Below are 12721 nucleotides of genomic sequence, written 5' to 3'. Positions count from 1 at the left end.
TACATCAAAAGTAAGGTCTTGTTCTGCAGCATTTATTGACTGGTTACATAAGAGCGCGACGTTTACGTCAGTGGATCAAGCAGGTTTCAAATTTCCAACGTCTGTCTCTGAAATAGAAAACAGCCATTGGTTATAACGCCCAGGTTGACGAACGGATAACCCACCACTGAAATTCCTTGAATATAATGCCAAACTGGTTATAAACTCAAGGTTGCTTTAATGGATAACCCACCACTGAAATTCCTTGAATATAATGCCAAACTGGATATAAACATAAGGTTGCTTTAATGGATAGCCCACCATTGAAATTCCTTGAATATAATGCCAAACTGGTTATAAACTCCAGGTTGTTTTAATGGATATTCAACTATTGAGATCCACGTTACGGAAAAAACTCAGAATTACAAGAAAATGATTGAAATAAAGAGAAAAATGAGAGTGAGTGAGTATGGTTTTACGCCGCGTTAGCAATATTCCAGCAATATCACGGCACGGGACACCAGAAATGGGCTTCACACATTGAACCCATGTGAGGAATCGAACCCGAGTCTTCGGTGTGACGAGCTAGGGCTTTAACCACTAGGCTACCCCACCGCCCCAGAAAAATGAGAGAAATAAGAGAAAAAATAAGTGAAATGACGAAACCTTAAAGACAAACAAACCAATGTTTAATGTGAAGAAACTTGAGTTAAAAAACATACAAATAGTTAAAATACAGACAAATCACAGGGTATGCTAAAAGTGGCACCTTTTGGCTTTGATAAAATTATTTTTAAAATCAAAATGGGGTTGTTTTCCCCGTTAATTAAAAAAAATTGAAATGTCTATTTGTTTTCTCGGTGCTTCGATTGTTTTCTCCTAATTTCGATTGGTATTTGTTATTTCGAGTTTGTATCAAACAATGCATTAGATTTAAAGTTAGATTGTTGAACGTGTAAATGTATCAGAGAGCATCGGGCAGATGGATGTACATACTCGTGTTGGTTGTGGTGAATGCTGAACACGCCTTTTAAGAAGTGAGCAGCGGGCATTCTAAATTTTATCTTTTCATCCCAACAGTTGACGTAGCCAATTGTGCCACAGTGCACCAAATGTTTACCTGAAACAGACAGGTTGCAACACGTATGTAAATACAATAGTATATATCACATCTATATCGGTTTTTCAAAGCCCAGATATGTACCTGTCTCAATTAATTAACACCTTTGTAAATACACTAAATACTTGAAATCTATATCTGATATTTAGTTCCCAAACATGCAGCATTCTTGTCGACCCATGTCACTGGATTGTCTGGTCCAGACTCGATTATTTACAGATTGCGGTCATATAGTTGGAATATTGCTGACTGTGGCGTTAAACAGCAAACCATCAAAATCCAACCAATACTCAATATGGAATCAATATCTGCTTTCAGTAAATATTCTTTGTTAATGCCTTTGTCATTTCTATCACCTGCCACATATAACCTGATAAGGAAATGAGTGTCAGTAACTATTCTTTGTTAATGCCTTTGTCATCTCTATCACCTGCCACATATAACCTGATACGGAAATGAGTGTCAGTAAATATTCTTTGTTAGCCTTTGTCATCTCTATCACCCGCCACATATAACCTGATAAGGAAATGAGTGGAACCAACTGAATACACATTCTATACGCGTTAAGGTCAATCTATACATTCTCAAGGCGTTTAGGGACTCAGGTTTTATTAACAATCAAAACTGTGTTACTAAGAATAGATTACTGAGCCCACGATCCTCAGAGAAGACACAAACGTTACAAGTCAATCTGAGGAGAGTATTGCTGCTTCAGACCAATACTCAGAGATTCATCCGAAACCTGGGAATCGTTCAGTGTGCGCGGCTCGATCAAGGAGGAAATTCAGAACAACATCGTCACCAACTCGAATTGTGACCAAGGCGTTTGTTGTTCGACATGTTTCAAAGAGACTGTGCTGTGCAGAGGATATACTAGCCAGTAACAAAGCTAAATATCATACAGCACAAAATGCTATGGCATTTGTACAGCGCCAGACATATTAGTCTCATTACAACCTTCTTAATAATTGTCTGGGGCTTCGAATGTCATTTGAATTTTATTCGTCAATATATGTCAATGTAAACAAAGCTATAAAAATAATAAATGTCAGCAATAAATCTAAAACATTCTTCCTGGTGGTATTTGTGAGAGCCAGTGTGAAAGAAATGTTCAAGCTACGCAAGCTGTTATTATTTTTCTTTCACACTTTCTCTGTACTGCAACCAAGATGTAATTTAAAAGTTAGGTATGTTTCTCCCCAATCGCTGCAGAGTTAAATAAGGCTTAGTGGGTGGAATTAGATGAGACCAATCACAACGTACACAACGTACAACTAAACTCACTCACTCACTCATTCTTGTCGACATCTCAGTGACATGAAAGTCACTAGTGAAGATGGAAGTGATTTTGCAATGCAATAATCACATTTACCGATTCAAAACGAAATGGAACCAGATGAGTGGATAGCATGAACTGTTTTAAAGATTTTACTCAAATAAGATATCGAAGTTAAGAACATTTTAAATGATATCATGCTTTTGCTTGAAAGACGTGAGTTTGACCTACGTTTCAAGGAGCAACAGTAGAACTTAAAACGTCGGTCTTCGTCACGGTTGCTGTGGTAGCTGCTGACGCCGCTAATGACGCCATTGTTGGGACACTGGAAAGATATCGGTTGATCAAATTGGTTCACATAGCCTGAAAGAGAGATTGTATCAGTTAATGCTGAACTTAAATAAACATAGTTCCTAACTTTTTGGGACCTATTCCAAATAAAATAACCATAAATACAATTCTTCAATGTTCTACTTTACAATGTCATTCCGCATTGGATGTACCATACACTTAGTTTAACGACTGGATAGGGCGTCTGTCAAAGAGCAGAATGTCACTTCTTCCATCCCCGATGGTGTCATTACAAAAGAGGTTAAAAGACAGTACTTGTTGTTTTCCTGCCTGGCGATTTGCATTGAGAGGATAAAATAAGGCCTCGGCTATGAGCCAGTATACTGTGTCTGTGTGAGGTATGCATGTTAAACTGTGGCATGGTATATCAATGGACTAATTGTATTACACCGGCATTACTCCGAACAAGCAAAAGCAAATTTCACCTCCATTTGCAGTATTTCCAACTCCCTGTTGTATTCTCACACCTACGATGTTTCCAGAGATCAGAAAATGCACCAGAGAAACAGTGATATATGAAGGTCAGAAGTCAAAGTTCATGATCATCCCGGTACTGTTACTATCTGCAATTTTGAAATTGTTGGCCCGACGAAGCCCGTCCCTGCCAGACTTTAAAAATCCCCCTTTCAATCTCCTGTGAAACGGCATACCGCGGTATCAGTAGAACCGCGGTATTTTGCCTTCGGCTCGGTATACCGTAATGCAATCCAAAGAATCGGTATTTTCGGTTTGTTACCGTCATTTCAGGGGCTTATAATGAGTATTGGTTTGATACAGGTCCAACAATCGTTCATTCAGGTATTATTTTCAGCAATACATGTGCCTGTTGTTTGGCTTCAGCTGTCAATTTTCTTCATAATGATCACAGTTCATTTACCGAACCGAAGGCCTTGTACCGCAATACGAACCGTGCCGTGATAAGAGCGTACCGTTTCACCCCTATCAATCTCTCTATGTGAACACTGAGCAATGAGGTTCTCTTGCTATTACCAAAGTGTAACTCCTGTGTGCATGGCCCCATCATATGTTAACACTCAAGACGCTTTGAGGAGGTCGCTTACCAGACCACTGACATTTCCCAAGTTCAGGTGTGTTCTGACAGGTGAACCTATGGCGCCTGTCTTCGTGGTGGTTGTTGTGATAGCTTTCCCAAGTAGCGATGGACTTCCCTTGAGGACATTGGTACAGCATAGGCTTGTCAAAGTCGTTGACGTATGACGTCATGACAGGGATAAGCGAAAGCAAAAGAAATGCAGCCTGAAAGCAATGAAGTAACGTATGTTGGCAGCCGTGAAACAAAACGTAATTGGAATTGTTAAAAACAAAATTCTACACTTCATGATGCCAATTACTTTTGAATCACACGGTGGTGAGTGAGTATCGTTTTACGCCGAATTAGTGATATTACAGCAATATCACGGTGGAGGACACCAGAAATTGGCTTCACACATTTTACCCATGTTGGGAATCGAACCCGGGTCTTCGGCGTGACGAGCCTAAGCCTTAACCATTCGTCTAACCCACCGCCGCCACAGGGAATTACCCATTCTGTTTATCATGTCTATGGAACAATTGCTTTCTCTTGGCAAGGTGCTATTTCCACTTTCCTATTTCATTCTGTAATTACCTTACATATACATCTTCTGAAAGGAGCAGCGACTATTGGAAATTGTAAACAATCAGTAATCTTTAAATTTTTTAGGTCTTATGCAAATGTTGAATATGTGTTCTAGATTACTTCATGGACACGATGGAGTACGTTTCAAACACAATGGAACTGAAATTGCCACTAAATGCTTCATTTACTATACGATTTTGGACCAATGAAGATCCGGGTTCTTCAGTAAGAATTGGTCTTCAGTAACCCTGCTTATCTGAACAGGCGACTAACGGGATCGGGTGGTCAGACTCGCTGACTTGGTTAACACATGTTTTCTAATCCAAAACGGTCGATGCTCATGCTGTTGATCACTGAATCGTCTATTGCAAATTCGATTAGTTACAGTTGTAACGTCCTCAAACGCCGGTCTTCAACTGGTGTTGTTACTTGCGGTTTCCCACTTCTTGGTCTGTCCTGTGTCTGGCCCGTCTGCGTGTAACGTTGCAGCAGTCTAGAGACGGCTACATGGGTGCAGCCGAGGGTTCTTGCAACGTTGGCGTGTGTCGACCCTATCTGGAGCATACCTATGGCCCTCTCACGTTTAACTGCGTTTATCTGTGGTAATCTTTTTAAAACTGCATGTGTAACCTGACTTTTATATCCTTAGTGCATGTGAAACTCTGACAGAGTCCCCAAATCATGGTTTATACAATTTCCTACTTCGACGTTTTGGTATACTTTCTTTTGCCGGTCAGTTTATATAACTGTAACTGTACTCCATAGAAATGAAAAATCGTTCCTTCCTATACTTACAGTGAGCATCATTTTGTGCAAGCTCTGTATCTTGGACTCCACGGACTGCGACAGGGTGTCCCACCAGTAGGTATATATAGGTACGTTGTGTTGGCTATGATTGGTCTGATTTAATTCCGCCCAGTTAGCGTTATGCAACTCTGCAGTGATTGGGGGAAAACATATCTAACTTTTAAATACATCCTGGCTGCAATACAGAGAAAGTGTGAAAGAAAAATAACAGCTGTGCTTAGCTTTATCACTTGAACATTTGCACATTGGCTCTCACAAATAGGACCAGGGAGAATATTGTAGATCCATTGCTGACATTATCTATTTTTGTACCTTTTGTTTACATTGACATTTATCATCTAATACTAGTTTCCAGAGGAGATATAGTTTTGGAAAGTTTTGAGCTAATTGCTGATTGGTCAATATTTCTGGACTACTTATCATCTCCCCTAGCTGTAAAAAAAGATGGCTGCTGCAATTAAGTCATTTTTGACAGGTGACAAAGTTTCAATTGATGGATCTGACCAAGCCACTATTACTTCCTATGTAGGTGAGGGAAGGTATATCTGTTCAATAGATGGAATTGATTGGACAGTGGAAGTGATGGAAACTCGACTATCATTAATTGCCCCACCCGCCTTGACAACATTAGGTGAGCAGACGTCATCAGCTATGTCAACATGTACTAATACTACAACATCAGCTACAACATCTCATGCTACTCTGCCGCCCCAGGATTTAAACAACAACAACAACAATGTAAACTCAAAATTCGCACAAGTGTGTGACAATGATGTTGACAAGCTGATACAGATGCAAGAAAACAAAAACACCGCTCGAAAAACCCTCCGTGACACAAATCTGGTGTCCCAGTTTCTCGTCACGCTTGGCGAAACATGCCCTATTCATGTCATACCCCCCCTGGAACTCAACAACTATCTCTGCAAATTTATCGTGTCTACCAAAAGGGTCGATGGTAACGAATATTGAAACCAATTCCCTTTGTGGAATAAACTCATCTGTAGAACGATATTTACCGCGACATACTTATGGCTACACACTCCGGGGAAGCGTCGAGTTCACTAAATACAGAGAGGTCATGTCTGCAAAACAAAAATAACTAAAGTCGCTAGGGAAAGGAAACTTACCCCATAGATCTGTTGCGATTACTGACGAAGAAATAGGGCAGTTTTGGGCGAAGCAGCAGCTTGGATATTCATCACCAGAATCCATACTAAACTCCCTGTGGTTTAACAACACTATCCATTTGGGCTTGAGGGGAAGCCACGAGCATAAACAGATGAAGTGGGGGGATGTTGAATTGAAAGTGGACAGTAATGGCCGGGAATTCCTAGAACTTACTGAGAGGGTCTCCAAAACACGCCAGGGGGATCAAACAGGCACCTGGGTTGTCTGTCCAAAAATGTGGGCTCTTAAATAATGAAGAGCAGTGCCCGGTCGAGATGTTTGAAGCCTACGAGCGCTTGCGTCCGGTTGGCTTTTTATTACAATACTTACTCCTAATATCATGAGTTCTTTACAATTTGCCCATACTAGCCAAGCTTGCAAAATACACGAAATTTGTTACCCCGAAACCGGGAACCAACCATGTGGTTCTAGCGCTACGCTATGCTGCGCTCGGGGCAACACACCACTCGTCCGCGGCGGGTGACGTCACGCTCCAGATGACGTCACGATCTCTATAAATACGAGCGCTAACCATGCAACTTCCTCTTTTCAATTTTGGCTGCTACGGAGCACACCCCTGGTATAGTACCCTAGCAGCCCAGTTTGCTCTTTTAGTCAAAGAATCATGTCATGTACTTCTTTGAAGTGTTTTGGTGTGGAAGCTCGGGGGGTGCGGGATTAATCTGAAGGCAGATGATCCGCACCCCTTATGTTTGGCATGCCTCCACTGCTCTCGGTCGTCGCCTTGTGCTGTGTGCAAGGATTGGACACCGGAGCAGTGGACCCAGTTGGAGAGGCGCGTTCAAAAGGCGTCGCGGAAACGGGAGCTTCGTTCCAAACTACTTTTCGAAGGCCGTCTCTCCAACGGGAGCTCTTCGTCGTCGGCGAAGTGGTGGCGGGTGTAGGGTCCCTCAGGGCCACCTCCCCACTGCCCGGGACCTCCGGATTCGTCCCGGCCGTCACTGACGTCCCGACTTTCCTGTGTCTGACATCACCTTTGGGGTTGAGGTCGGCCCGAGTTCCCAGGTGCCGGCTTCGTCAGACCCCCCTGGTTCTGGAATCGACAGCCCAGATAGTTTCCGAACGTCCCTACGGGACTGACGGGATTGGGGTCGGTGTATCGCAACGGGACACCAAGCCTTCAGCCTCGTGGGCAGACCTGGCTGTGGGTCAGGTCCCGGCTGGCCCTTCAGTGGGTGCAGGCCAGGGTATGGCTGCCCCGGGTCCCGGCCAGGACACTCCTGCTCCCGCAGAGATGTGGCAGGCCATCCAGAGGCAAAGTTTCTGTCTTCTCTACGGGGTCCCCCTATTCAAGGGGACAGTAGAATGTGCCTAGTGGGGTAGCGACCACTGGAAGCTTCCCCGAGGCCCTTTCAGCTCCAAGGGACCCACCCCCGACTTTTGCTCGGGTTGTTATGCGAGACATGGGTGCGACGACCGTGCAGGCCCCGACAGTCCCGCTAGGTTTGCCCCAAGGTGACGGGCAGCGTCCCATGGACGTGGACTCAGACCCGGATGACTCCTCGTCCGTGGACTCGAGCATCCTGTACGAGGAGGAGTCTCTACCATCCAGGGCAGTCGGAAAGGACCCACTGGGCCTAAACTGACTGTCCCTAGGGGTACATCCACCCCCTCGGAGGTGGGGAGGGAAGCGCAGTGGGGGATTATTCTTTCAACGAATCCATCCTCTCCTGAAAGATTTTCTTCTGGTAAGTGCGATCGGACGGCAAATCCTTGGAACTTGGACCCCCCACGGCAGGAGGCCACACCTTTCCTGACTCCCGCTCAGGTGAGTAGGGCAGCACGTGCGCCTACGTCCTCCCTCTCCCTACCTTTCTCTAGGGACTTGGATGAGATATGGTACGGAGCTGAATGACCTGATCAGAGGATCGGGAAATTCAGACCTGCCGGAGGACGGTAGATCCATGAAGACGGGTAAAGTGCCCACCCATATATCCCCTCGTATTTACAGTCTGGGCACATACTGTTGCTTTGCGCCGGACGGCTCGGAGCCGTTCTCCCTGGCAGCTCCCCCCGTGCCCCCTGAGTTCCTCTCACGTTTTCCCGCGGCAAACCCAGCAAAATTGCTGATAGCTTCGGAAAACCTGAGGAGCTGGGAGGAGATGTGCCGCCACTCTTTTGGGGTGATTTCACATCTCTTCTGGAATCTCGGTGGAACCTTCCTTAAGGACTTAGGGGTCGGACACACCTCCCTTGCAAGCGTGGATGACATCGGCTCTGACTGCGTTGTCACATCTGTCATGCTTGCAAGGGCGCCTCATGGCAGGTCTCCTGCTAACGAGGCAGGACGCATCCTTTGCTGCATGCTCTTACGACGAGCAGACAAGGGCGCAGTTTAGGTGTGCCCCAATTGAGAACTGGCAACTCTTCGGCACGGGTCTCTCTGACTGAATGCAGCAGCTGGTGGACAGGCAGAAGGACGACGCGCTGTACACCCATCAGCCTCCTCTCTTTCCTCTCTTTCCGTGACTGTACCTCCTCCCAAAACTGACGCCGCCTCAGGTCCAACTGGTGCCAAACAACACCGAGCGAATCGGAAAAGGGGGACGCAGCAGTCCTCCAACAGAGCCACCCAAGGGCGGCGAGTCAAGTTCGGCGGACCTAAGGGTCCAGGGCCGGCAGGGAAGGCCACAGGTCATTCCTGACTTCTTCCCCCCAAAGAGACAGGTCGTCGGAGCTCCACAAGGAGCCTCCAATACTGGTGTCCACTCGGGACCCAGGACCCAGTAAGGCCTCTGTATCAGGGGCAGAATTCCCTATAGCTGGCAGGTTGTCACACTTCCTACTAGCATGGGAAGATGAGACGCTCGACCCTTGGGTACATTCCGTACTAAGGGTCGGATACTGCATTCAGTTTCACCGTAACCGCCGCTAACATGCCACTATCCTCTGTCTGCCCTCCCCCGTGACAAAAATCAATTGTCATCAAATGATAAGGGAGTTTCTCGGAGTTACACCCGACTGTTCCGAGTCCCTAAAAGAAACGGAGACTGGAGGCCAGTATTAGACCTGTCTCACCTGAACAAGTACACGCCAGTAGAGGCGTTCAAAATGGAAACTCTCACTTCCTTAAGAACCTCTCTAAATCAAGGCGACTGGGCTATTTCAATCGACTTAAAAGACACCTATCTTCACATTCCTATTCACAAAACGTCGAGAAAATACCTCCGGTTTGTGTTCGAGGATCGCGAATACGAGTTCCATGCTCTTCCATTCGGTCTAGCCTCAGCCCACTACCTATTCCCCGAGTCATGAAAGCAGTGGTAGCAAGGCTCCATTGCCTGGGTCTCCGGTTTCATGCTTACCTGGGCGATTCCCTGAGTCCTGCCAGGTCGAATCTCCTCTGTGCTTCACAGAGTCAGCAGATTCAGGAACTATTTGTGAAAGAAGGGTTTGTAATAAATCTCGAGAAATCGGAACTAGTCTCTTCTCAGAGATTTACCTTTCTCGGGGTGAAATTCGACCTAGCGGAAGCCACTGTGTCTCCCGCCGATCGCCGTCTGAACGCCTTCGTCACGGTAGCACACAAGTTGTGCAAGAAGACTTTCCCCATGTGGACCTGTTTGCCACATGGTTGAATCACAGACTGCCCCTGTTTGTGTCCCCGGTTCCGGAGCCCCTAGCGTGGGCACACGATGCTCTCACGTTAGATTGGACGGGTCTGGTCGCCTATGCCTTTCCTTGACCCCCGATACTGGATCGGGTGATAAGGAAAGCGAAAGGAAAGTTCAGATCTCACTCTCATACCTCCGAGGTGGCCACCTCAAACGGTTTGCCACGCTGCTCGAGCTCCTAGTGGCCCCACCGATAGCGCTTCCACGCCGGTTCGATCTGTTAGTGCAACCTTAGTCGAGGATATGCCACAAGAACCTGGCAGTGTTAGAACTACACGCCAGGAAACTGTCAAAGACTCCCTCCAGACGTGAGGTTTATCTAAAGCAGTTGCCGAACGCGTCGCTCAGTCCAGGCGCTCGTCAATTTAGAGACTATATCAGTCACACTGGCAGTGCTGGGTGGATTGGACGAAGTCACAACAGGTGGATACCTTACGTCCAATGGTGAAAGACTTAACCAAGTTTCTAAATCACCTACAGGTGAATTCACACCTTAAAGCTCGCACTATTAAGTCTTACCACTCTGGGATTTGTACCACAATACGCCAAAGCGGGGGTCCCGACTTCTCGGGGGATCCAGTCCTGAGAGATCTAATGACGTCAATGTCTGCGTCCACGGTGTCGAGACAGTTGACTCCCGAATGGGATGTATTCTTAGTCCTCGAAGCTTTAAGAAAGCCACGATCGAGCCAATGGAGACGGCAGAGTTACGGCTCGTTTCTTACAAAACAGCCTTCCTCACGGCTTTGGCTACAGCGTGTCGTTGAAGTGAGTTACACGCTGTTGATTTCTAAAGTTTACCTTGGCAGGATGACTTAGTAGGCTTACAAACTCTTCCAGAGTTCAGGGCTAAGACTCAGAAACCACATGAGTGTTTAGCTCCGATTACAATCCCTTCTCTCTCCAATACCTTGCAGAAAGAGGATTCGAATCGCTTACTTTGTCCTGTACGCTCCCTTAAGTGGTATATATCCACAGGGTTAAACCCCTACGGACTACACAGAGAAGGTTGTCTATTTCCTACACAACGGAAGGTAGAGAAATTGCGGCAGCCTCTTTCTCTAAGTGGATTACGGGCACTGTCAGGGTAGCCTATGATCAGGCAGGTAAATCCGACCTGCTGACCTCTAGTAGTGTGAAATCACACGAATTAAGGGCTATCACGGCCTCACTAGCATTCGCCTCCTCAGTCTCTTTAGATGCTATTATGAGGGCGGGTTACTGGAGACAACCTTCCACTTTTGCAAGATTTTATATCAGAAACGTTGCTACACAGCGAAACGGGTGTAAACGTCTTCCCCTCGCAGTAGTACAGAATCTATCGCTCTGTTAATGATGATGTCGATATTTTTTGTGAGTTTGGAATATTTGTCCTCCAGCAATATTGAGTATATTGCGTTGTGGTTGCAGAGTTAGTGTGTTTATAGTAATGTTATATGGGCTGCTTTTATGGGTACCAATAACATCGTGCTCCTTAGGGCCATAAATGTCATTTTCCCTTAACGGGGATTGGAGAAGAAACTTCTGTATACCCTTCATGGGGTGGAAGTCATGGTAACGGCCAGACCGACCATCTTGAAGATTTACAAGCCAAAGGTGAGTAAATTTTCTTTTCTCTATTATTGTGCACTGAAGTTCCTTATGTTCTAGGGGAGGCAACTTCTACCAGGTCGGGCTGACCCGCCCCCGCGTGGGTGGCAATGTCAAGGCCGGGTCGACCTGACCTAGGTCGGCATGACCGCAGGAATTTTCTTTCGCTTTACAATACCTCTCCTTATATCGGCGACTTGTCAGGACGAGGCTCGGTTCCCGCAGTCCGCTATGACAAAGTCTCATGATATTAGGAGTAAGTATTGTAATAAAAAGGGGGAATTCCATAGTAATTCCTGTTTTTATTAAATACTTACGAGTAATATAATTCCCACTCTCCTTCCCCACATTGGATAGAGATCGTGACGTCATCTGGAGCGTGACGTCACCCGCCACGGACGAGTGGTGTGTTGCCCCGAGCGCAGCGTAGCGTAGCGCTAGAACTATATGGCTGGGAAAATATTTACGTTTGTTTCCCGGTTTTGGGTAACAAATTTCGAGTATTTTGTAAGTTTGGCTAGTATGGGCACATTGAAAAGAACTCATGATATTAGGAGTAAGTATTTCATAAAAACAGGAATTACTATAGAATTCCCCCTATAGCTACACATAGTCTCCATTTTATATGTCCTGCACCACTGTAAAAAGCGTATGTCAACAGCAGCTGGTCTGTCAAGTGACAGAAAACTTACGAATGTACTTGGTTCAAAAGTTGAGCGACAACAATGTCCCGCCGTCACATATAATGCAGATCACTGGGCACAAAAATATCCAAAGTATCAATAACTATTCTCACATCAGTGATGCACAGCACAGCGAGATATCCTCCATTCTCTCAAATTCAGATTCTTCAGTTTCAGGCCAGCTGGTCCCATGTTATAGCGAGGCAAGGAGGGATGTAAACAAAGCCCCCGCTCCCCGCCATAACGACTGTTGCTTGTCCATGACATATGCTTCCAACACCACTTGTGTTTCTAGCAAGAGAAACCACCTTCATTCTCTTCTTATTACAATTTTTCGCGCTCTTTGGACTTGTGGCAGCGACTACTTAAAAGATACGTATTACATAAGACGAGGCGGTACGTTTTAGGTTTGAGTCGGTGTTGGAATGAACGGGTTTTCTTATTGTTGTTGTTGGGTGGGTGGGTTTAAAGGGGGGGGGGGGGCATTAAAATTAG

General features: G+C 45.7%; 1 protein-coding gene and 1 long non-coding RNA gene across 2 annotated transcripts; both read right to left on the bottom strand.

The window, feature by feature from the left end:
* Nucleotides 1-16: 16 nt before the first annotated feature.
* LOC124271952 (hemagglutinin/amebocyte aggregation factor-like) lies at nt 17-5255 on the bottom strand. Its single transcript, XM_046707122.1, has 5 exons — nt 5140-5255; nt 3788-3983; nt 2607-2738; nt 976-1099; nt 17-107 (listed from the first exon to the last, which is right to left on the bottom strand). Exons 1-5 carry the CDS (start codon nt 5149-5151, stop codon nt 68-70), a joined length of 504 nt encoding a protein of 167 aa, XP_046563078.1. The 5' UTR covers nt 5152-5255; the 3' UTR covers nt 17-67.
* Nucleotides 1430-2145, bottom strand: LOC124271953. Its single transcript, XR_006897187.1, has 2 exons — nt 1602-2145; nt 1430-1529 (listed from the first exon to the last, which is right to left on the bottom strand). It is a non-coding gene; the product is annotated as an uncharacterized LOC124271953 (long non-coding RNA).
* Nucleotides 5256-12721: the final 7466 nt, after the last annotated feature.

The sequence above is a fragment of the Haliotis rubra genome, unplaced genomic scaffold (assembly GCF_003918875.1).
Source record: "Haliotis rubra isolate DU_JTF1 unplaced genomic scaffold, ASM391887v1 Scf1648, whole genome shotgun sequence".
Lineage (NCBI taxonomy): Eukaryota > Metazoa > Mollusca > Gastropoda > Lepetellida > Haliotidae > Haliotis > Haliotis rubra.
Note: the sequence above shows the minus strand (reverse complement) of the source record. Positions and strands in the feature narration are given on the sequence as shown.

Excerpts from the sequence above, each read along its gene's own strand:
- LOC124271952 (XM_046707122.1), bottom strand. Across the intron at positions 2,739-3,787 it reads TGGGAAATGTCAGTGGTCTG|GCTATGTGAACCAATTTGAT; the intron begins GTAAGCGACCTC and ends TCTCTCTTTCAG. Across the intron at positions 108-975 it reads ATTCACCACAACCAACACGA|AGACAGACGTTGGAAATTTG; the intron begins GTATGTACATCC and ends TTTCTATTTCAG.